This window comes from Acomys minous (genome assembly GCF_964271855.1).
Source record: "Acomys minous genome assembly, chromosome: 8".
In the NCBI taxonomy this organism is placed as follows: domain Eukaryota; kingdom Metazoa; phylum Chordata; class Mammalia; order Rodentia; family Muridae; genus Acomys; species Acomys minous.
Window position 1 is genome coordinate 126,976,177 of NC_140489.1, and position 25,376 is coordinate 127,001,552.

A 25,376-nucleotide genomic window follows, 5' to 3' on the forward strand; every position below is an offset into this window, starting at 1 on the left:
AATGTACAAGTTGACTTAAGACAGTTTACTGCCTGGCCAGTCCCCCAATACACTTTATAATTTTGGAGCCGCATCTTCAGCTTTCTGGCCCAGTATCTCTGCCAGACTTGTTTGCAGGGCAGGAACTATTGAGGACTTGCTTACTCTGACTTGGCAGAGTGCGGCCGTTGACTCTGCCTGCATCTAAGTTGCCTATTTTTAGGCGGATTCTGTTTGTGGCAGGAACGAGGACATTTGCCCAGTGGCTATTTTGTCACCTTTGAAGCCATGTCCAGATAGCAGTTAATTTTAATAAAAACAACACAAGTAATTTGCTGACTGTTAAGGTATAGTATAAAGAAATTGTCCTTTCTTCCTCAGTGTGCTTTATCTAATACCTCTTCCCCTCCAGGTTACCAAACACTGGGCAGAATCAAATGGTGTGGCTTCTAAGGCACCAACTCCAGGAGTCTGCAGAGCACTGGCCAGCAAGTTAAAAGACAAAGAGAACCTGTGCACTCCCACGTCTGCTGCAAAGAGTGTAGAGCACTTTGTGTTTCCTAAGCCCAGGACTCCAGTTGGTAAGAACCAGTATAAGAGAGAAGTCCTCACCTCACCAAACCGCTGCGTGACACCTGCAAAAGGTATGTGCTGAGAGAATTAAACAGAGATTTAAAGGTTTAAATGTAATTCTTACTGTTGGAAATGAACACAAAGACTTCTGGAAATAACTAATTAGCCTTGTTCTCTGGCTTCCTGGGTAGGCCAGCTGCCTGTATTGTATGCCCTTGAATTAGTGGGAATGGACACATCACTTAACTTGTAATTCTCAGGGGATGCTGTTACTTTCTTTTCCACATTTGAAGACTTTAGATTTTAGTGTGTGTGTGTGTGTGTGTGTGTGTGTGTGTGTGTGTGTGTGTTTCTGTGTGTGGGGTACCGAGAGGGGCTTAAAGAGGGTAGATCCCCTTGGAGCTGGAGTTACAGGAAGTTGTCAGCCACCTGATACGGGTGCTGCCAACTGAACTCTGGTCCCCTCTGGAAGCACAGCATGCACTTTTTGCTGCTTAACCATCTCTCCAGCCCCTCTGTCACATTTGAGTGATTTGGTCATTAGCACTAGGATAGCAACTTAGAGCCTGTCAATTTCCACAGTGTAGGAACTCAGAGGAGTGGAGTTCTTTGCCAAGGTCGTATGTCCAGCCTTAGCCTTCTTCATGCCAGCTGGGAGTCACTCCGGGTGGAGCGCTGTTGAGCTCTTCCTGTACCTGCTTCTCCATCGCGGTCATCCGGTCTTGTCCTGCCCTGCAGTGTTGTGCTAGAGTCCAGAAGGCAGGGGAGCTGGTGACTTCCTCCCAGCCTTCATGTGACCCTTTCTCCTGCTTTCCTCTTCAGTGTAAATGCCACCACGTATTTAAACCATCCCTCCAGGACACTCGGTGTTTTGGTGGCTGTCTCATCTGGATACATTCTACTGTGTCAGTGTGAGGCCAGTTTGCTAGGATCAGGGCTTCCCAAGACAAGCAACCCATGTATGCTGCAGAGCTCTGGTGTGCTTACTGCAGACTCTGGGCCAGATTTGCTGAGTGAAGAGATAAATTAGTGCTGGAAGCAGCTTTATCTATTCTTTTGCCAACAGTAGCTAAGCTTCATCAGCCTCTCCCCAGCAATGGTGTTCTTCTCTTGTGCTGTTTGGAGTGACTAATGAACCCCAACTCTGAGGAGTGGCCATGTGAGCTCCTGCTAAGTCTCTTCTACCATCGTCTTCTAGTTTGCTAGTAGGTTGACATCCACTTCAAGAGATCATCATAGGGGGCTGGAGAGGTGGCTCAGAGGTTAAGAGCACTGGCTACTCTTCCAGAGGACCTGAATTTAGTTCCCAGCACCCACATGGTGGCTCACAACCATCTATAATGAGATCCGATGCCCTATTCTGTCCTGCAGGCAGAACACTGTATACATATATACTGTACACATGTATGCAGGCAGAACACTGTATACATATATACTGTACACATGTATGCAGGCAGAACACTGTGTACATATATACTGTACACATGTATGCAGGCAGAATACTGTGTACATATATACTGTACACATGTATGCAGGCAGAACACTGTATACATAGTAAATAAATCTTTTTTTAAAAGGTCATCGTAATATACATGAAGACATTGTGCAAGATTTTGCTTAAATATTTGCTTGAGCTCTATTATTGTGTTAATGGAATTTTGCATTTCTTCAACCTACAGCTTTCTCTAAATGTGAGGCCAGTTTAGTAGGATGAGGTGTGTTTGTATGTGGCTGATGGTAGGTGTCTCAAAAAACTGCTGGTTTATTGAGAACAGCAACCTATAGTAGGATCTCCAAAGTGGTTGGCATTTCATCTTTCCCCAACAAAGGGTTCATTCTCTTGTTAGCTGTCTTAATATAATTGTTGTCTTTTAATTTAGTTATCGTTGCCTTTTTGAGGGTGTGTCTCATGTACACCAGGCCAGCCTTAGACAGACTCACTCTTAGTATGGTGGTGGAAATGACCTTGAATTCTTGATTTCTCACTTCAACCTACCAAATGCTGCTGGGATTGAGAGAGACAGACAGACGGAGAGAGACAGAGAGGGTATGAATGAATGAGATATTATGCGTGCGTGTGTAGGCCAGAAGCCTGTCAGTCTTCAGGAGCCACCTACTTTACTGAGACAGAGTCTTAGTGGGACGTGAGGCGTATTGGAGTTAGCTGGCCGGCCAGTAGACCCCAGGAACCCACGGCCTCTGCCTCCCGCTCTGCAGTGCTGGAAGTAGAAGTTAATGGTGGACCATACCAGGCTGTTGTTTTTCTCACCAGAGTGCTGAGGGTCTAAGCTTAGGTCTTAGTGTTTTATAGCCAGTATTTTACCAACTCAGCTGTTTCCCCAGCCCCATTTAGGAATGAAAAAAAAGCAAACAAAACAACATCCTTTTGGCAACATAGGTTTTTTCTTTTTAAATTATACTTTTTTGTTTTAATTATTGATAGTTTTAATGTGATTCTAAAGGTTTTGGAATGTGGTCTGAAATGTAGTTTACATATCTTGTCCCTGCAAGATTGTGTTGGTAAAAAGCTTGATATTAATTGCTATTTTTCTTCAAACACAAGAGCTTGCACAGAGAGCAAGTGGCTGAAGATATAATTGGTAGTTCATCTCACTTTTTTTTTGACGTGAATGCTAATTTCTGGTTGTGACTTTCATGTGTGTAGGCAGTGGTAGTTGTCACGGGCAGCTATGCATAGTAGTGTGTTCTACTAGAAGACAAAGATAAGGGCTTTTTAACAGCTATTGTAACTACTTCTCCTGGTTGTTCTTGTGAAACTAGGGAGAATAGAATTCATTAGTTAAAAACAGAGCAAAACTCCCACTGAAAAAATGTTGTCAGTATTGCCACTAAAGGGAATAAAACCTGTGTGTGTGTAAGTTTTGCTGGGGACTGAACACAGGGCCTTGGACATGCTGGGAAAGTGCTTTACCAGCTACGTCCCCAGCAGTATAAAGCTTTTAATCATAAAAAGCAGCCAGTCAGAGGTAACCAGATCTACTGATGCATACCTGCCACAGACTTACTTACCCTGGGAAAGGCAGGAAATTCTGGAACAAAGAAACAGTCAAACAACAACAAAAAATGAACAAAGCTCACTTTAAACTTTTGTCACTCTTCAGAAGAGGATTGCTTTTCCTAACAGGAATTAAATTGGGTTGTAATTGAATTAACACTTTTTAAGTATGCTTCGGTTTGGAGTGAGGTTTATGTTTTGTTTTAAGTTGTTACGTGTAAGACAAAATGGTTTCTGTTTGAGGGGGTTTTGTTTTGAGACACGGTGTTAGGTACCTTAGGCTGACCTCAGACTTGCTATATAACATAGGCTGGCCTTGAACTCTGGATCATCCTGCCTCCCACTCCTAAACCCTGGGATTACAAGTGTGCTTTAACACACAGGGTGATTTTGATTTTAATACAGATCATATGGAAACATTTTCCTTAAGTGATTAGAGCCAATAACTTCACTGACCAGGTGGTACTAGAATTTTGGAGTCAATGAAGGAAGTGATGTAAGTGATGGAGCCATATCAGGCACACAGGGTTTGTATTTGTTGTTTTTCCAATAGCTAGAAACCAGCGCCCGAAGGAAGCCCAAGTTAAAACGCCAGTGAATTCTGCAGGAGCAGACGCATTAATGACAAGTGTCACTAGCCCTGAAAGGAGGTAAGTGTTGCCTTTCAGACTCCATTTGTTAGTGTAGGTCCTGGGATTACTCTTCATGCAGGAGAAAACCCGGCAGGGGAGCCAAGACGATGTGGCTTGAACTGGGAATTGATTCTGTGGCTGAGCATGGTTGCTGGAGCTCAGTCTTCTCAAGGGTGAAGTCATGAGCCTGATCAGCTGTGCGGCTGATAAGCTGGGAAGACAGGGTCCCCACCTCGGGCTACGCAGTTCCTTCTCCGAGCCACATGTACTTCTGTTTCCCTGCCAGTAGAGTGTAGGTGCACAGTAACAGTCAGCATTCCCTCAAATGGTAAAAACACCAATTAGGTTACAGAGAAAGCCAACCAACTTCCCTTAGCTGGAAGGCCTGAGGCACAAGTGAGCCTTCATTGCCTTTGTAGTTATTTTCAGGTACATGATCTGCTTGGGGGAATAGAATATAAACTGACTATTAGATGCTGCTGCAGTTATCAATTGGCTTGTTTTTTATGTTGTTGATACTGTGGGTGGGTAGAAGATAGTCTTACATTGGAGGTATGCGCAGAAGTGTTTCTGAGTGAGGTATTATGATACCCTCAGGTGGCTGAGCAAGCATGCAGGTGTACTTGGATTGTCTGTGTACACAGAGAAAGCCATTAACCAAATATTGGTAGTTGTTGACCCTAGGATGGCTTGTGGGTGTTTGCTGTACTGGGATTCTAATGTTCCTGTGTTTGATTTAAACAAAAAAGTGAAGGAGCTGAGGTTAGTGGCATAGGCCTGGGATCCCAGCTACTTGGGAGGCTGAGATAGGAGGACTGCAAGTTCAAGGCCAGCCTTGGTAACTTAATGAAGCTCCTTTTTATCTGCTTTATTGTACTGTGCTTTCTTATGTCTTTTCCTTTTTTTTCCTTCTTTACCCCAATCCCTTCCAACCCCTGCAACACTAGGTAGGACAGAAAGAAGGTTAACAGGGAGAAGGGGGTATAGGTCCCCCCTCTGGCTGGTTAGAGCCATCAGGTTTTTTGGGGCAGTATGAGTCTCTGTGTCAGGATAGCTAGCAGTCCAGCAAACCAGCAACAGCAACAGCAGCAGCAGCCACCGTCGCCTTCACTGGTAGAATGCCTTCTCAGTATAAAGGAGGATATAGGTTCAATCCTTGACATCTCCCAAAGAAATAAAACCTGAAAATCCCAGGAGCCAGATGCTGAGGTGAAAACCTGCAAGCTCAGAGAGGCAGAGAAAGTACCCAGCTGACCTTCCTACTCAGCTCATATCTCAAATGAAAAAGCCCCAAAAAGCCTGCTAGCTCAGCTGACAGCCCAGGAGGAAAACCCCCCAAAAACTAAAAGCCAAAGAGCTTCCTAGCTCAAAGCTCAAAAGCCTGCTTCTTCTTACCTACACTGTCTTAAATACCCTTCAACTCAAAGTCTCTCTACTCTTTTAAATCCTGTTTACAGAAAGCTCTTGGGTTACAGGTGTGTGCTAGGGCTGAGCCACAGCATAATCACCTGTTTACAATACACAGAAAGTTCTTGCATTAAAAGTGTGTGTTAGGGCTCAACCATACCAAACGGGATTTCGCAGTTCACAATCTTGGGGTTCACAATGGGATCAACTATCCTTCAAAACTACCCACAGGAGGATTAAGGTGATCTGGCTCTGGCACACCTGCCTGTTGCCCTTGGTGCATGTAGAGGGACAGGCTTGGGAGCCATGGCATCAGCAGGACAGTGCCACAAGTGCTTTGTTGGTTTTTAAGGTGCCGTTCAATGGAAGTAGATCTCAACCAGGCACACATGGAGGATATGCCTAAAAGGAAAGGAGCCAATGTGTTTGGGAGTCTTGAGAGAGGACTGGATAAGGTCCTTACTGTGCTCACCAGGAGCAAGAAGAAGGGCTCTGCCAAAGACAGGCCAAGACGGCGGAAGGTGAGTAGGCCAGAGTCTGACAGACTCAGAAGCTGACTCTTAGCTGGTGTCTCTCTAGCCCTACCCTTCTTTCTTTGGCAGGACCTCTAACCCAGGATCAGGATCAGGGGTCCAGTGATAGACGATATCAGGGTGGAGTACCAAGGGGACTGACTGTATCATGTTTCAAACCATCCCTAGTGGGCCTCCCATTCTTGTTGCCGCCTGTCAAGGCACTCTTGGAGCTTGGTCATGGAATCTCTAACTACCCTAGAATGATCCACATAAAAGCAACACTGCTCTTTTAAAGCTGCACATAAACCTCCTTCTTTGAGAAACACCAGTTCCAGCCCTCTTCTATTTTGTAGGACCACCTCGGATAGTGACGTAAGGGACTCTTCTAACTTGGTGATGAACCACTCTATGGCACGGAGGTCCTCGTCTATAGCTGCTCTAAGCATGTTAAATGGTTAGGTCCCATGTATTAAGGCTGCTGTCCCCGTTCCCCACCCCTGCTGCAACCCCCAAGCTTAACATGACAGCCAGAGTCAAAGTGACTGGCTCTCTCCAAAAGCGGGAGGGGCGTGTGTCCTCATAGTTGGCCTCGAAAGCCTGGGCAGGCTGATAGTAAATTCTGGGGACAAGCTGGACTAGCACACAATAGTGGGTTGCAGCAAATATGGCAGTGGAAACACAAGGGGTGAGTCCAGTGTTGCAGGCCCACCATAGGTTAGAGGGAGTAAGGAAGTAGTTACTGGTGGTGGTAGTTATGGAGAAGGTATGGTTACAGAGGTGTTGGTGGCTAGGGGGAACAGTGCCTAGGCAGGTCCCCTGACCCGAAACATCTGTCAAGGTGAGCTTTTTGTGCTGACCCCAGTCACAGGAGGAATGGTTACTTGTGTTAGAGAAAGTGGCTGAGGTAGCGATTCCCTCATAATAAGGTGGGCTTGGGGTGATGCAGAGCCAACAGGACTGGGTTGCTTGGGGATTGGTGGTGTTGAGGGCTTAGAAAGCCCCCTTAACCAGGTTAAAGAGCCGATCTCCAGTCTTGGGTAAGGGTGGCTCCGTGTTTGGGGTGGTGGGTGGAGGAATTGGGGCAATAGTCAGGAGTCTTGGGAGTGGGGGTTGTATTCCGGTGTCAGCAAGGACGGGGTTGGGGGCCTATAGATATTTTTAGGAGTTTTTCTATTTTTAATCTAATGGAGAAAGTAAATCCTGTGTCGGTGCCTTCTACATAAAATCTTAAGCCCCATTGTCGCCCTGTTACCCAATCCGAATACTTTTTTCCTTCTTCTGTGAATTTTATAACTATGGTATTGCATTGGCTATTGTGATTGCAAGTAGCCTGGGAGCTAGGAAGATACCGTCCCCGCTGAGGGCATTTAGTAGTGCCAGAGTGGTTGCGGGATACGGTTATTAAATCCCACAATGAGGAGGGCTTCCAATAGACGGAGCCTGAAGTTTCACACCCCCAGGCAGCACAATAAGAGCTTTGCAGCCCTCCACATCAGTGGGCTTCTAATCTTGACTTACCATCTCGAGGACAAACATAAAAAGGAGCCAGTCATAACTGGCATCTTGACCAGGGTCTGGCACAACCTAAGGCTGCTGTTCTTTGGTAATGGGTGGTTTCAGAAAGAATGGGTAACTCTTTACAACTTTTCTCTGGGATATCTCAAGTATCTAAGCCAGCAATTAAGAGGCACAAGTCTAGGGTTAAATCAGGCCACCAGGTTCTCGGGATATTGACCAGACCACATCCCCCAATTGGAATCGGACCAGACAAGTGAGTTTCATGGACTGATGGAGATTGAGGTAGGCCACTGTCCCTAGGGCCAACATGAGGAAGAGCACAGTTAGAGACCAGATCTGGTGAGTCTTATCTTTAGAGGATCTCCGGAGCGGTGTAGGCGCCATTGGGAGCATTGCTCGGGGTCTGGAGGAGGAGGAGTGGCCTTGGCGTGGGAGGCATGTATCCAAGCTGCAATCCTGTCTACCTTGAGAGTGGTGGGTGTGGTCAGAAGGACTGTATAGGGTCCCTTCCACCAAGGCTCGAGTCCTTGGGACCAGTGTCGTCGAATGTAGACTGAGTCACCGACATGGAAAGGGTGTCCTGTCTGGTTGTGGCCAGGCTTGTAGATCTCAGCAAAGGGGGCCCAAACTTAGGCCTGTACCACTTGTAGCCCTTTGAGGCAAGCCTGCAAATCAGTTTTGGAAGCAGAGGACTGATAAGAATTGAGCATGGTAGACAGAGGAGGTGGTCCTCCATATAAAATCTCATATGGAGTCAGATTAAAACGAGAAGGGGTGTTTCTGGCCCTAAACAGGGCCAGAAGTAGGAGGCATCTCCAGTCTTTTAAGCCAGTCTCTATTAGAGTTTGGTCAATTTAGTCAAGGTCTCTTTTAGAGTTCTATTCATCCTTTCTACCTGTCCTGAACTTTGGGGTCTATAAGCACAATGTAATTTCCAATCAGTCCCCAGGATCTTGGCCAATCCCTGACTTACCTGGGAGATGAAGGCTGGCCCATTATCTGACCCAATTACCTTAGGGAGTCCAAACCGAGGAAAGATGTCTTCTAGGATGGCCTTGGTTACTGTTTGTGCTGTTTCCCATCGGGTTGGGAAAGCCTCTACCCATCCTGAAAAAGTGTCTATGAAGACCAATAAGTATCGATAACCTGCAGCTGGGGGTTTTACCTCAGTGAAGTCTACTTCCCAGTAGGTTCCTGGTCTGTCACCATGGACCCTGGTTCCTTCTGGGGCTTGGCTTTTGCCAGCGTTGACTTGCTGTCAGGCTTGGCAATTAACTACAGTTTTGTCAATCAGGGCATTGGCTCCAGGGATGATGAACTCTGTTTTGTCCAGGATCTGTCGAAGCTTTTTTGATCCTAGGTGGGTCCAGGCGTGCATCTGTTGGATCATGGCAGTTGCCTCTTTGGCTGGTAGCACGGTCTTCTCATTTTCGATCCACTGCTGGAGTTTTGGGTCTAATGAGGCCCCTAAAGCCTGAGCCTTGGCTTGGTCTTCTGAAGTATAGGTATATGGTTCTACTTGGCTGGGTGCCTGATTGGCTCTATCGGCCTCTAGGGCCAGTGTTAGGGCCTCCATGTGGGTGACTTATTTTGCCACTCAGTCCGCCTGTTGGTTACCCAGGGCAATGGGGTCCTGTCCTTTTTGATGCCCAGGACAGTGTTGGATTAGGATTAAGGTTACTGTTAGGGTTAGTTTTAGGGTTAGGGTTAGGTTTAGGGCTAGGGTTAGTTTTAGGGCTAGGGTTAGGACTCAGTATTAGGGTTAGATTTAGGGTTACTGTTAGGGTTAGAGTTAGGGTTAGTGTTTGGGTGAGGGTTAGGGTTAGGGTTAGGACTCAGGGTAAGGGTTAGGTTTAGGGTTAGGGTTAGTGTAAGGGTTAGGGTTAGGGTTAGGTTTAGTGTCAGGGTTATAGTCAGGACTCAGTGTCAGGATTAGGATTAGGTTTACTGTTAGGGTTAGTGTTAGTGTTAGGGTTAGGGTTAGTGTTAGGTTTAGGTTAAGTGTTAGGGTTAGGGTTAGGGTTAGGTTAGGGTCAGGACCCAGGGTTAAGATTTGGCTTAGGGTTACTGTTAGGGTTAGGGTTAGGGTTAGGGTTAGGGTTAGGATTAGGGCAGGACTCAGGGTTAGGGTTAGGCTTAGGTTTACTGTTAGGGTTAGGGTTAGGGTTAGGGTTTGGGTTAGGGTTAGGTTTAGTGTTAGGGTTAGGGTTAGGTTTTGTTTTAGTGTTAGGTTTAGGTTTAGGTTTAGGTTTAGGGTTAGGGTCAGGGTTAGGACTCATAGTTATGGTTAGGTTTAGGGTTACTGTTAGGGTTAGGAGTAGGTTTAGTGTTAGGGTTAGGTTTATGGTTAGGGATTTGTGTTAGGACTCAGGGTAGGGTTGGGGTTAAGGTTAGGGTTAGGGTTAGGGCTAGGGTTAGGACTCAGGGTTAGGGTTAGGATTAGGATTAGGGTTGGCGGTAGTGTTAGGGTTAGGGATAGGACTCAGGGTTTGTTTTAGGCTTAGGGTTACTGTTATGGTTAGGGTTAGAGTTAGGGTTAGGGTTAGGTTTAGGGTTAGGACTCAGGGTTAGGATTAGGATTAGGGTTACTGTTAGGGTTAGTTTTAGGGTTAGGGTTAGGGTTAGTTTTAGGATTCGGGTTAGGACTCAATGTTAGAGTTAGACTTAGGGTTACTGTTAGGGTTAGTGTTAGTGTTAGGGTTAGGGTTAGGACTCAGTATTAGAGTTAGGTTTTGTGTTAGGTTTAGGTTTAGGTTTAGGGTTAGTGTTTTGTTAGGGTTAGGGTTAGGTTTAGGTTTAATGTTAGGGTTAGGATTAGGGCTATGGTTAAGGTTGGGGATAGTTTTAGGGTTAGGGTTAAGGTTAGGGTTAGGACTCAGAGTTAGAGTTAGTTTTAGGATTACTGTTAGGGTTAGGGTTAGGGTTAGTTTTAGGGTTAGTGTTAGTGTTAGGACTCAGGGTAGGGTTAGGAATCAGAGTAGGGCTTAGGGTTACTCAGGGTTAGGGTTAGGGTTAGGGCTAGAGTTAGGAATCAGGGTTAGGGTGAGGATTAGGGTTAGGGTTGGGGGTAGAGTTAGGGTTAGGGTTAGGACTCAGGGTAAGGTTTAGGCTTAGGGTTACTGTTACGGTTAGGGGTAGGGGTAGGGTTAGAACTCAGGGTCAGGATTAGGATTAGGGTTACTGTTACAGTTAGTGTTAGGGTTAGGGTTAGTGTTAAGGTTAGGTTTAGTGTTAGGGTTACGGTTAGGTTTAGGTTAGGGTCAGGACTCAGGGTTAGGGTTAGGCTTAGGGTTACTGTTAGGGTTAGGGATAGGTTTAGGTTTATGTTCAGGGTTAGGGTTAGGGTTAGGACTCAGGATTAGTGTTAGGGTTAGCATTAGAGTTAGGGTTAGGATTAGGTTTAGGGTTAGACTTAGGATTACTGTTAGGTTAGGGTTAGGGTTAGTGTTAGGGTTAGGGTTAGGACTAAGGGTTAGGGTTAGGCTTAGTGTTACTGTTAGGGTTAGGGTTAGTGTTTGGTTTAGGTTTAGGCTTAGGGTTAGGGTTAGGGTTAGATTTAGGTTTAGGGTTAGGTTTAGGGTTAGGGTAAGGGTTAGGGTTAGAACTCAGAGTTAGAGCTAGGCTTAGGATTACTGTTAGGGTTAGGGTTAGTGTTAGGTTTAGGGTTAGTGTAAGGGTTAGGGTTAGGGTTAGGGTTAGAGTTAGAGTTAGGGTTGTGGTTGTGGTTAGGGTTAGGGTTAGGGTTAGGACTCAGTGTTAGGGTTAGGCTTAGGTTTATTATTAGTGTTAGTGTTAGTTTTAGTGTTAGTGTTAGTATTAGGTTTAGGGTTAGTGATAGGTGTAGGGTTAGGGTTAGGGGTGTGAGTTAGGGTTAGCGTTATTGTCAGGATTTGGACTCAGGGTTAGGGTTAAGGTTAGTGTTAGTGTTTGGGTTAGGATTAGTGTTAGGGTTATGGTTATGGTTAGGGTTAGGGTTATGGTTATGTTTAGGGTTGTGGTTAGGGATAGGTTTAGGGTTAGGTTCAGGGATAGTGTTAGGGTTAGTGTTAGGGTTAGGATTAGTGTTAGTGTTAAGGTTAGGGTTAGGGTTAGGTTTAGGTTTAGCACTCAGGGTTAGGGTTAGGCTTAAGGTTACAGTTAGGGTTAGGGTTATTGTTAGTGTAAGGGTTAGGGTTAGGGTTAGGGTTAGTGTCAGTGTTAGGGTTAGGGTTAGGGTTAGGACTCAGGGTTCGGGTTAGGCTTAGGGTTACTGTTAGGGTTAGGGTTAGGGTTAGGTTCTTGTTAGGGTTAGGGTTCGGGTTACGTTAGGGTTAGGGTTAGGGTTAGAGTTAGGGTTATGGTTAGGGTTAGGGATAGTGTTAATGTTAGGTTTAGGATTAGGGTTAGGGTTAGTGTTAGGGTTAGGGTTAGAGTCAGGGTCAGATTCAGTGTTAGGTTTAGGACTCAGGGTTAGGGTTAAACTTAGGGTTACTGTTAGGGTTAGGGTTAGGTTCTGTTAGGGTTAGGGTTAGGGTTAGGGTTAGGGTTAGGGTTAGGGTTAGGGTTAGGGTTATGGATAGTGTTAGTGTTAGTGTGAGGGTTAGGATCAGTGTTAGTGTTAGGGTTAGGCTTAGGGTTACAGTTAGGTTTAGGGTTATTGGTAGGGTTAGGGTTAGGGTTAGAGTTAGGGTTAGGGTCAGATTTAGGGTTAGGGTTAGGTTTAGCACTCAGGGATCGGGTTAGGCTTAGGGTTACTGTTAGGGTTAGGGTTAGGGTTAGGGTTAGGGTTTGGTTAGGGATAGGGTTAGAGTTAGGGTTAGGATTAGGTTTAGGGTTAGGGATAACCTTAGGGTTAGGGTTAGGGTTAGGGTTAGGACTCAAGTTTAGGCTTAGTGTTAGTTTTAGGTTTAGGGTTAATGTTAGGGATACAGTTAGGGTTAGGGGTTTGGGTTAGGGTTAGGGTTAGGGTTAGGATTAGTGGTAGGGTTAGGGTTACGGCTAGGGTTAGGGTGAGAGTTAGGGCTAGTTTTAGGTTTAGGGGTAGGATTCAGGGGTAGGGTTAGGCTTAGGGTTACTGTTGGGGTTAGGGTTAGTGTTAGGGTTAGGGTTAGGGTTAGGATTAGGGTTAAGGTTTGTGTTAGGTTTAGGTTTAGGGTTAGGGTTAGGGTTAGCATTAGGTCAAGGGTTAGGGTAGGGTTAGTGTTATTACTCCTTGTTTGGGTTAGGCTCATGGTTACAGTTAGGGTTAGGGTTAGGGTTAGGGTTAGGGTTAGGGTTAGGGTTAGGGTAAGGGTTAGGGTTATGGTTAGCCTTATTGGATAAGGTTAGGGTTAGGGTTACGGTTAGTGTTAGTGTTAGGTTTAGGATTATTATTAGGGTTAGGTTTAGGGCTAGGGTTAGTTTTATGGTTAGGGTTAGGGTTAGGGATAGGTCTCAGGGTTAGGGTTAGGCTTAGGGTTACTGTTAGGGTTAGGGATAGTATTAGGGTTAGGGTAAGAGTTAGGGTTAATGTTAGGGTTAGTGTTAGGGTTAGCACTCAGGGTAAGGGTTAGGGTTGAGTTAGTGTTAGGGTTAGGGTTAGGATTAGTGTTAGGGTTACAGTTAGGGTTAGTGTTAGTTTAGGGTTAGGATTAGTGGTAGGGTTAGGTTCAGGGCTAGGTTTAGGGTTACGGTTACGGTTATAGTTACGGTTAGGTTTAGGACTCAGGGGTAGGGTTAGGCTTAGGGTTACTGTTAGGGTTAAGATTAGTGTTAGGGTTAGGGTTAGGTTTAAGGTTTGTGTTAGGGTTACGGTTAGGGTTAGCGTTAGGACAAAGGTTAGGGTTAGTGTTAGGGTTACTACTCCGAGTTTGGGTTAGGCTTATGGTTACAGTTAGTGTTAGTTTTAGAGTTAGGGTTAGGGTTAGGGTAAGCGTTAGGTTTAGGGTAAGGGTTAGGGTTAGGGTAAGCGTTATGGGTTAGGTTAGGGTTAGGGTTAATTTTAAGGTTAGGGTTAGGATTTTTGGTAGGGTTAGGTTTAGGTCTAGGGTTAGGTTTAGTGTTAGTGTTAGGGTTAGGGGTAGGGGTAGGTTTCAGGGTTAAGGTTAGGCTTAGGGTTACTGTTAGGCTTAGGGTTAGGGTTAGGGTTAGAGTTAGGGTTAATGTTAGGGTCAGTGTTAGGGTTAGCACTCAGTGTAAGGGTTAGAGTTACACTTAGGGTTACTGTCAGTGTTAGGTTACGGTTAGGGTTAGGGTAAGGTTTAGTAGTTAGGGGTTAGGGTTATGGTTATGGTTGGGGTTAGGGTTAGTGTTAGTGTTAGTGTTACGGTTAGGGTTAGGACTCAGGTTTCGGGTTAGGCTTAGGGTTATTGTTATGGTTATGGTTATGGTTAGGGTTAGGGTTAGGAGTTAGTGTTAAGTTTAGGCTTAGGGTTAGGGTAAGGGTTAGGTTTAGGATAAGGGTTAGGGTTAGGTTTAGGTTTAGGGTTAGGGGTTAGGGTTAGTGTTAGTGTTAGGGTTAGGGTTAGTGTTAGGGTTAGAGTTAGGGTTAGGATTTGTGGTATGGTTAGGGTTAGGGCTAGGGTTAGGGTTAGGGTTAGGGATAGGATTATGGTTAGGGTTAGGTTTAGGGGTAGGACTTAGGGTTAGGGTTAGACATAGGTATACTCTTAGGGTTAGAGTTAGAGTTAGGTTTAGGGTTAGGTTTAGAGTTAGGGTTAGTGTTAGGGATAGGGATAGGGTTAGGGTTAGAGTTAAGGTTTGTGTTAAGGTGTGGGTTAGGGTTAGTGCTAGCGTTAGGAAACGATTAGGGTTAGGGTTACTTCTCCGAGTTAATTTTAGGCTTAGGGTTACAGTTAGGTTTAGAGTTAGGGTTAGGGTTAGGGTCAGGGTTAGGGTAACGGTTGGTTTTAGGGTAAGGGTTAGGTTTAGGGTTAGGGTTATGTGTTATGGGTTAGGGTTATGGTTAGTGTTAGGGTTAGGATTAGTGGAAGGGTTAGGTTCAGGGCTAGAGTTAGGGTTATTGGTTAGGGTTAGGGTTAGGAGTATGTCTCAGGGTTAGGCTAAGGCTTAGGGTTACTGTTATGAATAGGGTTAGGGTTAGCGTTAGAGTTAGGGTTATTGTTAGGGTTAGGACTCACTGTTAGGGTTAGGGTTAGGCTTAGGGTTACTGTTACTGTTAGAGTTAGGGTTAGGACTCAGTGTTAGGTTTAGGCTTAGGGTTAGGTTTAGGGTTAGGGATAGGGTTAGCTTTAGGGTTATGGTTAGCGTTAGGGTTGGAACTGTGTTAGGGTTAGGGTTAGGGTTACTCTTAGGGTTATTGTTAGTGTAAGTGTTAGTGTTAGGTTTAGGTTTAGGGTTAGGATTCAAGCTAGGGTTAGGGTTAGGGTTAGGCTTAGTGTTAGGGATAGGGTTAGGGTTAGGGTTAATATTAGGATTAGGGTTAGTGTTAGTGTTATCTTTAGGGTTAGGGTTAGGGTTAAGGTTTGGGTTGGGGGTTAGGGGTTAGGGTTAGGGTTTCGGTTAAGGTTAGAGGTTAGGGTTTAGGGTTAGGGTTAGGGTTAGGGTTAGGGTTAGCATTAGGTTTATTATTAGGGTTAGGTTTAAGGTAGTGTTAGCGTTACGCTTAGGGTTAGGATTAGGGTTAGGGTTAAGGTTAGGTTTAGAATTTAGGTTTAGGGTTAAGCTTAGGGTTACTGTTAGGGTTAGTGTTAGGGTTAATGTTAGGGTTAGGGTTAGTGTTAGGACTCAGGGTTAGGGTTAGGATTAGTGTTAGAGTTATGGTTATGGTTATGGTTATGGTTTGGGTTAGGGTTAGGGTTAGGGTTAGGGTTACGGTTAGGGATAGTGTTAGGTTTAGGGCTAAAGTTAGGGTTAGGGTTAGAGTTAGGGTTAGGACTTAGGGTAAGGTTTAGGTTACAGCTAGGGTTAGGGTTAGGCTTAGGGTTAGAGTTAGGGTTAGTGTTAGGTTTAGGGTTAGTGTAAGTTTTAGGGTTAGGGTTAGGGTTAGTGTTGGGGTTGGGTTAGGGTTAGGGTTAGGATTACGGCAAGTGTTAGGGTTAGCGTTAGGGTTAGGACTCAGGGTTAGGGTTAGGGTTAGGGTTACTGTTAGTGTTAGTGTTAGTGTTAGTGTTAGTGTTAGTGTTAGTGTTAGTGTTAGTGTTAGGTTTAGGGTTAGGGTTAGGTTTAGGGATAGGGTTAGGGTTAGGGTTAAGGGTTAGCGTTAAGTTTAGGGTTATTGTTAGGTTTAAGGTTTGTGTTAGGGTTGGGGTTTAGGGTTAGGTTTTAGACAAGGGTTAGGGTTAGGGTTAAGGTTACTACTCAGAGTTAGGGTTAGGCTTATGGTTACAGTTCAGGTTAGGGTTAGGGTTAGGGTTAGGGTTAGGGTTAGGAATAGGGTAAGTGTTAGGTTTAGGGTAAGGATTAGGGTCAGGGTTTGGGTTAGGGGAGAGGGTTAGGTTTAGGGTTAGGGTTAGTGTTAGTGTTAGTGTTAATGTTATAGTTAGGGTTAGGATTAGAGGTAGGGTTAGGGATAGGTCTAGGGTTAGAATTATGGTTAGGAGTAGGACTCAGGGATAGGGTTAGGCTTAGGGTTACTGTTAGGGTTAGTGTTAGGTTTAGGGTTAGAGTTAGTGTTAGTGTTAGGTTTAGTGTTAGGGTTAGGACTCAGGGTTAGGGTTAGGGTTAAGCTTAGGGTTACTGTCAGGGATAGGATTAGGGTTAGGGTTAGGGTTAGGTTTAGTGGTAGGGGGTTAGGGTAAGGATTAAGGTTACGGGTTAGGGGTAAGGGTTAGGGTTAGGGTTAGGGCTAGCTTTAGGGTTATTATTAGAGTTAGGTTTCAGGTAGGGTTAGCCTTATGGTTAGGGTTAGGGTTAGTGTTAGGTTTAGAATTTAGGGTTAGGATAGGCTTAGTGTTATTGTTAGGTTTCGTGTTAGGTTTAGTGTTAGTGTTAGTGTTAGGATTAGGGTTAGAGTTAGGAATCAGGGTTAGGGTTAGGCTTAGGGTTACTGTTAGGTTTAGAGTTCGGGTTAGGGTCTGGTTAGGGTTAGGGTTAGGGTTAGCCTTAGGGTTAGGGTTAGGGTTAGGTTTAGGGTTAGGGTTAGGACTCAGGATTAGGGATAGGGTTAGAGTTAGGGTTAGGGTTAGAGTTACGGTTAGGGTTAGGGTTAGGGTTAGGGTTAGTGTTAGAACTAAGAGTTATGGTTAGGCTTAGGGTTACTGTTAGGTTTAGGTTTAGGGTTAGGGTTAGCATTAGGGTTATTATTAGGGTAGGTTTAAGGTAGGGTTAGCATTACGTTTAGGGTTAGTGTTGGTGTTAGGTTTAGAATTTAGGGTTAGGGTTAGGTTTAGAATTACTGTTATGGTTAGGGTTAGTGTTCGTGTTAGGTTTAGTGTTAGGGTTAGGGGTAGGACTCAGTTTATGATTAGGGTTAGGATTAGTGTTAGCGTTACGGTTAGGATTATGGTTATGGTTATGGTTAGGGTTAAGGTTAGATTAAGGAATAGGGTTAGGGTTAGGGTTAGTGTTAGAGTTAGGGTTAGGGTTAGGGATAGTGTTAGTGTTAGGGTTAGGGTTAGGATTAGTGTTTGGGTTAGGGTTAGCGTTAGGGTTAGCGTTAGAGTTAGGACTCAGGGTTAGGGTTAGGCTTAGGGTTACATTTAGGGTTAGGGTTAGGGTTAGGGTTAGGGTTAGCACTCAGTGTTAGGGTTCAGCTTAGGGTTATTGTTAGGGTTAGTTTAGTGTTAGTGTTAGGTTTAGTGTTAAGATTACGGTTAGGGTTAGGGTTAGGTTTAGGGTTATGGTCAGGGTTAGGGTTAGGGATAGGGTTAGGGTTAGGGTTAGGGTTTTGGTTATGGCTTAGGGTTAAATTTAGTGTTAGGATTAGCATTAGGTTTAGGTTTAGTGTTAGGGTTAGGGCTAGGGTTGGGGGTGGGGTTTAGGGTTAGTGTTAAGAGTTAGGGTTAGGGTTAGGACTCAGTTTTAGGGTTAGGCTTAGGGTTACTGTTAGGGTTAGGGTTAGGGTGATGGTTAGGTTTAGGGTTAGGGTTAGTGTTAGCAGTCAGTGTAGGGTTGATATAGGGTTAGGGTTAGGGCTAGGGTTAGGTTTGGGGATAGTGTTAGGGTTAGGGTTAGGGTTAATATTAGGGTTAGGGTTAGGTTTAGGGTTTGGGTTAAGGTTAGGACTTAGGGGTTGTGGTTAGGGTTAGGGTTAGGGTTAGAGTTAGGGTTATTATTAGGGTTAGGTTTAATGTAGGGTTAGCGTTACGTTTAGGATTAGGGTTAGGGTTAGGTTTAGAATTTAGAGTTACAGTTAGGTTTAGGGTTACTGTTAGGGTTAGTGTTAGGATTAGTGTTGGTGTTAGGGTTAGTGTTAGTGTTAGAGTTAGGACTCATGGTTAGGATTAGGGTTAGGATTAGTGTTAGTGTTACGGTTAGGGTTATGGTTATGGTTAGGGTAAGGGTTAGGGTTAGGGTTAGTTTTAAGGATAGGGTTAGGGTTAGGGTTAGTGTTAGGGTTAGGGTTAGGACTCAGGGTTAGGGTTAGATTTAGTGTTAGTGTTAGGGTTAAGGTTAGGATTAGCGTTAGGGTTAGGGTTAGCGTTAGGGTTAGGGTTAGAGTTACTACTCAAGGTTAGGGTTAGGCTTAGGGTTACAGTTAGGGTTAGGGTTAGGTTTAAGGTTAGGGTTAGGGTGAGCATTATGGTGAGGACTCAGTGTTTGGGTTAGGCTTTGGGTTATTGTTAGGATTAGTGTTAGTGTTAGTGTTAGTGTTAGTGTTAGTGTTAGGTTTAGGTTTAGGTTTAGGGTTAGGGTTAGGGTTAAGTTTAGTGTTAGGGTTAGGGTTAGGGATAGGGTTAGGGTTATGGTTATGGTTAATATTAGGGTTATGTTTAGGGTTAGGATTAGCTTAAGGGTTAGGGTTAGGTTTAGGTTATGGGTTATGGGTTAGGGTTAGGGTTAAAGTTAGTGTTAGGGTTAGGTTTAGGTTTAGTGTTAGGGTTAGGGTTGGGTTTGTGATTTAGGGTTAGGGTTAGGGTTATGGTTAGGGTTAGGATTCAGAGTTTGGGTTATGGTTATGGTTAGGTTTAGGGTTGGGGTTAGTGTTAGGACTCAGGGTAGGGTTGAGGTTAGGGTTAGGGTTAAGGCTAGGGTTACGTTTAGGGTTAGGGTTAAGATTAGGACTCAGGGTTAGGGTTAGGATTAGGGTTAGGGTTGGGGGTAGGGTAAGGGTTAGGGTTCAGACACAGGGTTAGGTTTAGTCTTAGGGTTACTGATACGGTACGGTTAGGGTTAGGGTTAGGGTTAGGACTCAGGTTTAGGCTTAAACTTAGTGCTACTGTTAGGGTTAGTGTTATGGTTAGTGTTAGGGTTAGGGTTAGGATTAAGATTAGGAAACAGGGTTAGTGTTAGGACTCAGGGTTAGAGTTAGGGTTATTGTTAGGTTTAGGGTTAGGGTTAGGATTAAGATTAGGAAACAGAGTTAGTGTTAGGCTTAGGGTTACAGTTAGGGTTAAGGTTAGGGTTAGGGTCTGGCTAGGTTTAGAGTTAGGGTTAGGGTTAGGAATAGGGTTATGTTTAGGCTTAGGGTTACTGTTAGGTTTAGGGTTAGGGTTAGGGTTACTGTTAGGTTTAGGGTTAGGACCCATAGTTAGTGTTAGGCTTAGTGTTACTGTTAGGGTTAGGGTTAGGGATAGGATTAGGTTTAGGGTTAGGGTTCAGGTTCTGGTTGGGGTTAGGCTCAGGTTTAAGGTTATGTTATTGATAGAGATTAGGGTTACGGTTAGGGTTAGGGTTAGGGTTAGGGTTAGGATTCAGGGTTTGGGTTAGGCTTAGGGTTACTGTTAGGGTTAGAGTTTGGGTAAGGGTCTGGTTAGGGTTAGGGTTAGGGTTAGGATTAGGGTAAGCCTTAGGGTTAGGGTTAGGACTCAGAGTTAGTGTTAGGGGCAGAGTTAGGGTTAGGGTTAGGGTTAGGGTTAGGGTTAGGGTTAGGGTTAGGGTTAGAGTTGGGGTTGGGGTGAGGTTAGGGTTAGGGTTACAGTTAGGACAAAGGTTAGGATTAGGGTTAGGGTTACTACTCAGAGTTAGGGTTAGGCTTATGGTTCCAGTTAGGGTTAGGGTTAGGGTTAGGGTTAGGGTCTGGATTAGGGTTAGTGTTAGGGTTAGGACTCAAAGTTCAGGTTAGGCTTAGGGTTACTGTTAGGATTAGGGTTAGGGTTAGGGTTACGGTTGGGGTTAGGGGTAGGACTCAGGGTTAGTGTTAGAATTAGGGTTACTGTTAGGGTTAGGGTTAGGGTTAGGATTAGGGTTAGGGTTAGGATTAGGGTTAAAACTCAGGGTTAGGGTTAGGCTAAGGTTACTGTTAGGGGTAGTGTTAGGGTTAGTTTTAGGGTTAGGGTTAGGGTTAGGGTTAGGATTAGGTTTAGGACTCAGGGTTAGGGTTAGGGTTAGTGTTAGTGTTAGGGGTAAGTTTAGGGTTAGTGTTAAGGTTAGGCTTAGCCTTAGGGCTAGGGTTAGGGTTGGGTTAGGGTTAGGATTAGGCTTAGGTTTAGGCTTAGGGTTATGGTTAGGGTCAGGGTTTGGTTTAGGTGTTAGAAGTTAGGGTTAGGGTTAGGGTTCGGGTTAGGTTTAGGGAAAGGGTTATTGTTATTGTTAGTGTTAGGGTAAAAGTTACTGTTAGGGTTAAGGTTATGGTTAGGGTTAGGGTTTAGGGTTAGGGTTAGGGTTAGGGTTAGGACTCAGGGTTAGAGTTACGGTTACGGTTACTGTTAAGGTTAGAGTTAAGGTTCAGGTATGGGTAGGGATAGGGTTAGGGTTAAAATTAGGGTTAGGGTGTAGGTTAGCCTTAGGTTTATGGTTATGGTTAGGGTTAGGTTTAGGATTAGGGTTAGGGTTAGGGTTAGGGTTAGGTCTAGGGTTAGATCTCTGGTTTAGGTTTAGTGTTACAGTTAGGGTTAGGGTTAGGATTAGGGTTAGGACTAAGGGTTAGGGTTAGGCTTAACGTTACTGTTAGGATTAGGGTTAGGGTTGGGATTAGGGTTAGGGTTAGGACTCAGAGTTAGGGTTAGGCTTAGGGTTACTGTTAGGGTTAGGTTTAGGATTAGGGTTAGGGATAGGGTTAGGATTAGGGTTAGGGTTAGCTATAGGGTTAGTGTTAGGGTTAGGCTTAGGGTTAAGCTTAGGCTTAGTTTAGGGTTAGGGTTATTGTTAGGTATAAGTGTTAGGGATTAGGGTTAGAGTTAGGGATCGGGTTAGGGTTAGAGTTACTGTTAGTACTAAGAGTTAGGGTCTTGCTTAGGGTTACTATTAGGTTTAGGTTTAGGGTTAGGGTTAGAGTTTGGCTTTGGGTTAGGCTTCAGAGCTAGGGTTATGCTTAGGGTTAGGGTTAGGGTTAGGGTTATTCTCAGGTTTAGTGTTAGGGTTAGTGTTAGGTTTAGGGTTAGGGTTACGGTTAAGGTTAGTACTCAGGGTTAGGGTTAATGTTAGGACTCAGGGTTAGGGTTAGGTTTACGGTTACTGTTAGGGTGAGTGTTAGGGTTAGGGTTAAGGTTAGGGTAAGAGTTTGGGTTAGGGTTAGGACTCAGTGGTAGGATTAGGCTTAGGGTTACTGTTAGGGTTAAGGTTTGGGTTAGGGTTAGGGTTAGGTTTGGGGTTAGGGTTAGGGTTGAAGTGAGGGTGAGGGTGAGGGTGTGGGTGAGGGTGAGGGTTAGGTTTAGGTTTAGGGTTAGGATTTGGATTCAGAGTTAGTGCTAGGGTTAGGGTTTGGATTAGCTTTAGGTTTAGAGTTAGTGTTAGGGTTAGGGCTAAGGTTAGGTTGAGTATTAATGTTAGAGTTAGGGTTAGGGTTAGTTTTAGGATTAGGACTCAGTGTTAGGGTTAGGCTTAGGGTTACTGTTAGGGTTAAGGTTTGGGTTAGGTTTAGGGTTAGGTTTGGGGTTAGGGTTAGGGTTAAGGTTAGGGTTAGGTTAGGGTAAAAGATAGGGTTAGGGTAAGTGTTAGGGTTAGGTTTAGGACTTAGGGTTAGGGTAGGCTCAGGGTTACTGTTAGGGTTAGGGTTAGGTTTAGAGTTAGGGTTCGGTTTAGGGTTAGGGTGATGGTGAGAGTGATGGTGAGGGTGCGGGTGAGGGTTAGGGTCAGGTTTAGGGTTATTGTTAAAATTAGGACTCAGGATTAGGGTTAGGGTTAGGGTTAGGGTTAGGATTAGGATTAGTTTTAGGGTTAGGTTTAGGTTAAGGATTAGGAGTCAGGGTGAGTGTTAGGCTTAGGATTACTGTTAGGGTTAGGACTCAGGGTTAGGACTCAGGGTTAGGGTTAGGGTTAGGGTTAGGGTTAGGGTTAGGGTTACGGCTAGGGTTAGGGTGAGAGTTAGGGCTAGTTTTAGGTTTAGGGGTAGGATTCAGGGTTAGGGTTAGGCTTAGGGTTACTGTTGGGGTTAGGGTTAGTGTTAGGGTTAGGGTTAGGGTTAAGGTTTGTGTTAGGTTTAGGTTTAGGGTTAGGGTTAGGGTTAGGGTTAGCATTAGGTCAAGGGTTAGGGTAGGGTTAGTGTTATTACTCCTTGTTTGGGTTAGGCTCATGGTTACAGTTAGGGTTAGGGTTAGGGTTAGGGTTAGGGTTAGGGTTAGGGTAAGGGTTAGGGTTATGGTTAGCCTTATTGGATAAGGTTAGGGTTAGGGTTACGGTTAGTGTTAGTGTTAGGTTTAGGATTATTATTAGGGTTAGGTTTAGGGCTAGGGTTAGTTTTATGGTTAGGGTTAGGGTTAGGGATAGGTCTCAGGGTTAGGGTTAGGCTTAGGGTTACTGTTAGGGTTAGGGATAGTATTAGGGTTAGGGTAAGAGTTAGGGTTAATGTTAGGGTTAGTGTTAGGGTTAGCACTCAGGGTAAGGGGTAGGGTTGAGTTAGTGTTAGGGTTAGGGTTAGGATTAGGTTTAGATTTAGGACTCAGGGTTAGGGTTAGGCTTAGGGTTACTGTTAGGTTTAGTGTTAGTGTTAGTGTTAGTGTTAGGGTTATGGTTAGGGTTATAAATCAGAGTTAGGGTTAGGCTTATGGTTACGGTTAGGGTTAAGGTTAGGATTATGGTTAGGGTTAGGGTTAGGGTTAGGGATAGGGTTAGGATTAGGGTTAGGGTTAGGGTTAGGACTCAGGGTTAGGTTTAGGCATAGGGTTACTTTTATGGTTAAGGTGAAGCTGAGGTTTAGGTTTAGGGTTAGTTTTAGGGTTAGTGTTAGGACTCAGGGTTAGGGTTAGTGTTAGGATTAGGTTTAAGGTTAGGGTTAGGTTTAGGGTTAGGACTCAGGGTTAGGGTTAGGCTTAGGGTTACTGTTAGGGTTCGGGTTAGGCTTTAGGTTAGCGTTTGGGTTAGGACTGTGGATTAGGGTTAGGTTTAGAGTTAGGGTTAGGGTTACGGTTAGGTTTATGACTCAGGGTTAGGGTTAGGCTTAGCGTTTCTATAGGGTTAGTGTTAGGGTTAGTGTTAGGGTTAGTGTTTGGGTTAGGGTTAGGGTTATGTTTAGGGTTAGGACTCAGGGCTAGGGTTAGGGTTAGGGTTAGGGTTAGGGTTAGGTTTAGCATTAGGGTAGGACTCAGGGTTAGGGTTAGCCTTAGGTTTACTGTTAGGGTTAGGGTTAGGGATATTGTTAAGGTTAGTGTTAGGGTTAGGGTGAGGGTTAGGTTAATTGTTAGGATTAGGATTAGGGACATAGGTTAGTGTCAAAGTTAGGGTTAGGGCTATGGTTAGCGTTAGGTTTAGGGTAAGGGTTAGGATTAGTGTTCGGATTAGTGTTAGGATTAGGGTCTGTGCTATGGTTAGGATTAGGGTTTGGTTTAGGTTTCGGGTTCATGTTAGGTTTAGGGTTAGGGTTAGGGTCAGGACACACGGTTAGAATTAGGCTTAGGGTTACTGTGAGGGTTGGGATTAGGGTTAGGGTTAGGGTTAGGGTTAGCATTTGGTTAGTGTTAGGACTTTGTGTTAGGGTTAGGATTAGGGTTACTGTTAGGGTTAGGGTTGGGGTTAGGATTAGGTATAGGGTTAGGGTTAGGGTTTAGGTTAGGACTACGGGTTAGGGTTAGGGTTAGGGTTATTGTTAGTGTTATTTTTAGTGTTAGGGTTAGGGTTAGGGTTAGGGTTAGGGTTAGGGTTAGGCTAAGGTTTAGGGTTAGGGTTAGGGTTAGAGTTAGGGTTAGTACTCAGGGTTAGGTTTAGGCTTAGGGTAACTGTTAGGATTAGGGTTAGGTTTATGGTCATGGTTAGGCTTAGGCTTAGGCTTAGGCTTAGGGTTACCATTAGGTTTAGGGTTATGGTTAGGGTTAGGATCTGTGTTAGGACTCAGTGTTAGGGTTAGGCTTAGTGTTATTGTTACGGTTAGGGTTAGAGTTAGGGTTAGGGTTTGGTTTAGGTTAAGGGATAGGGTTAGGGTTACAGTTATGGTTATGTTTAGGGTTAGGGTTAGTGTTAGGGTTAGGTGTAGGCTTTGGTTTAGAATTAGGGATAGGGGTTAAGGGGTCAGGGTTAGGGTTAGGCTTAGTGTTAGGGTTACAGTTAGGGTTAGCGTTAGGGTTAGGGTTATTGTTAGGACTCAGGGTTAGGTTTAGGGTTAGAGTTACTGTTAGGGTTAGGGTTAGTGTTAGGTTTAGAGTTAGGTTTAGGTTTAGGGTTAGGGTTAGGCTTAGTGTTATTGTTAGGGTTAGGGTTAGGGTTAGGGTTAGGGTGAGTGATTGGGTTAGGGTTAGAGTTAGGGTTAGGGTTAGGACTCAGTGTTAAGGTTAGGCTTAGGGTTAGGGTTAGTGTTAGGATTAGGGTTAGGGTTAGGGCTAGGACTCAGGGTTAGGGTTAGGCTTAGGGTTACTGTTAGGGTTAGGTTTAAGTTTAGGGTTAGGGTTAGCGTTAGGGTTTGGGTTAGGCTTAGGGCTCGGGTTAGGGTGTGGGTTAGGGTTAGGGTTAGCTTTAGGTTTAGGGTTAGGGTTAGTGTTAGGCTTACACTTAGGCTCAGGGTTAGGGTTAGGTTTATGGTTCTGGTTAGGGTCAGGGTTATGTTTAGGGATAGGGTTAGTGTTACTGTCAGGGTTAGGGTTAGGGTTAGGGTTAGGATTTAGGGTTAGGGTTAGGGTTAGTGTTAGGACTCTGGGTTAGCGTTGCGCTTAGGGTTACTGTTTAGGTTAGGGTTAGGGTTAGGGTTAGGGTTAGGGTTAGCCTTAGGGTTAGGGTTTGGGTTAGGGTTAGGCTTACGCTTATGCTTAGGCTTAGTCTTAGGATTAGGCTTGGGATTAGGGTTAGGGGTTAGGGGTTAGGGTCAGAGTTCTGGTTCTGGTTAGAGTTAGGGTTAGGTTTACAGTTAGGGTTATGGTAAGGGTTACTGTTAGGGTTAGGGTTAGTGTTAGGATTAAGGTTTAGGCTTAGGCTTAGGGTTAGGGTTAGGGGTTACAGTTAGGGTTTGTGTTAGGGTTAGGTTTTAGATTATGGTTTGGACTCAGTGCTAGGGTTAGGCTTAGATTTACTGTTAGGGTCAGTGTTAGGGTTAGGTTTAGGGTTTGGGTTAGGTTTAGGGTTGGTATTAAGGTTAGGACTCAGAGTTAGGGTTAGGCTTAGGGTTACTGTTAGGGATAGGGTTAGGTTTAGAGTAAGGGTTATGGTTAAGGATAGGGTTAGAGTTAGGTTTAGGGTTAGGGTAAGAGTTAGGATTAGGGTTAGCGTTAGGAATAGGGGTTAGGGTTAGGGTTAGGGTTAGGGTAAGGTTTAGGGTTACGACTCAGAGTTAGGGTTAGGCTTAGGGTTACTGTTAGG

At 44.7% G+C, this 25,376-nt stretch overlaps 1 protein-coding gene and 1 long non-coding RNA gene across 2 annotated transcripts in view; both read left to right on the forward strand.

Annotated features, from left to right (window-relative positions):
- LOC311604159 (maternal embryonic leucine zipper kinase-like) overlaps nucleotides 1–25,376 on the forward strand; it is a gene marked incomplete at its 3' end in the record, with an annotated part of 113,594 nt that overhangs the window by 37,944 nt on the left and 50,274 nt on the right. The window contains exons 9-11 of the mRNA XM_084793670.1: nucleotides 392–623; nucleotides 4,122–4,218; nucleotides 5,960–6,128. Coding sequence (XP_084649796.1) covers nucleotides 392–623; nucleotides 4,122–4,218; nucleotides 5,960–6,128 — 498 coding nt within the window. The remainder of the gene's footprint in view (nucleotides 1–391; nucleotides 624–4,121; nucleotides 4,219–5,959; nucleotides 6,129–25,376) is intronic.
- LOC311603363 lies at nucleotides 17,167–24,338 on the forward strand. The gene is made up of 3 exons (XR_014781070.1): nucleotides 17,167–17,201; nucleotides 19,180–19,210; nucleotides 24,196–24,338. It is a non-coding gene; the product is annotated as an uncharacterized lncRNA (long non-coding RNA).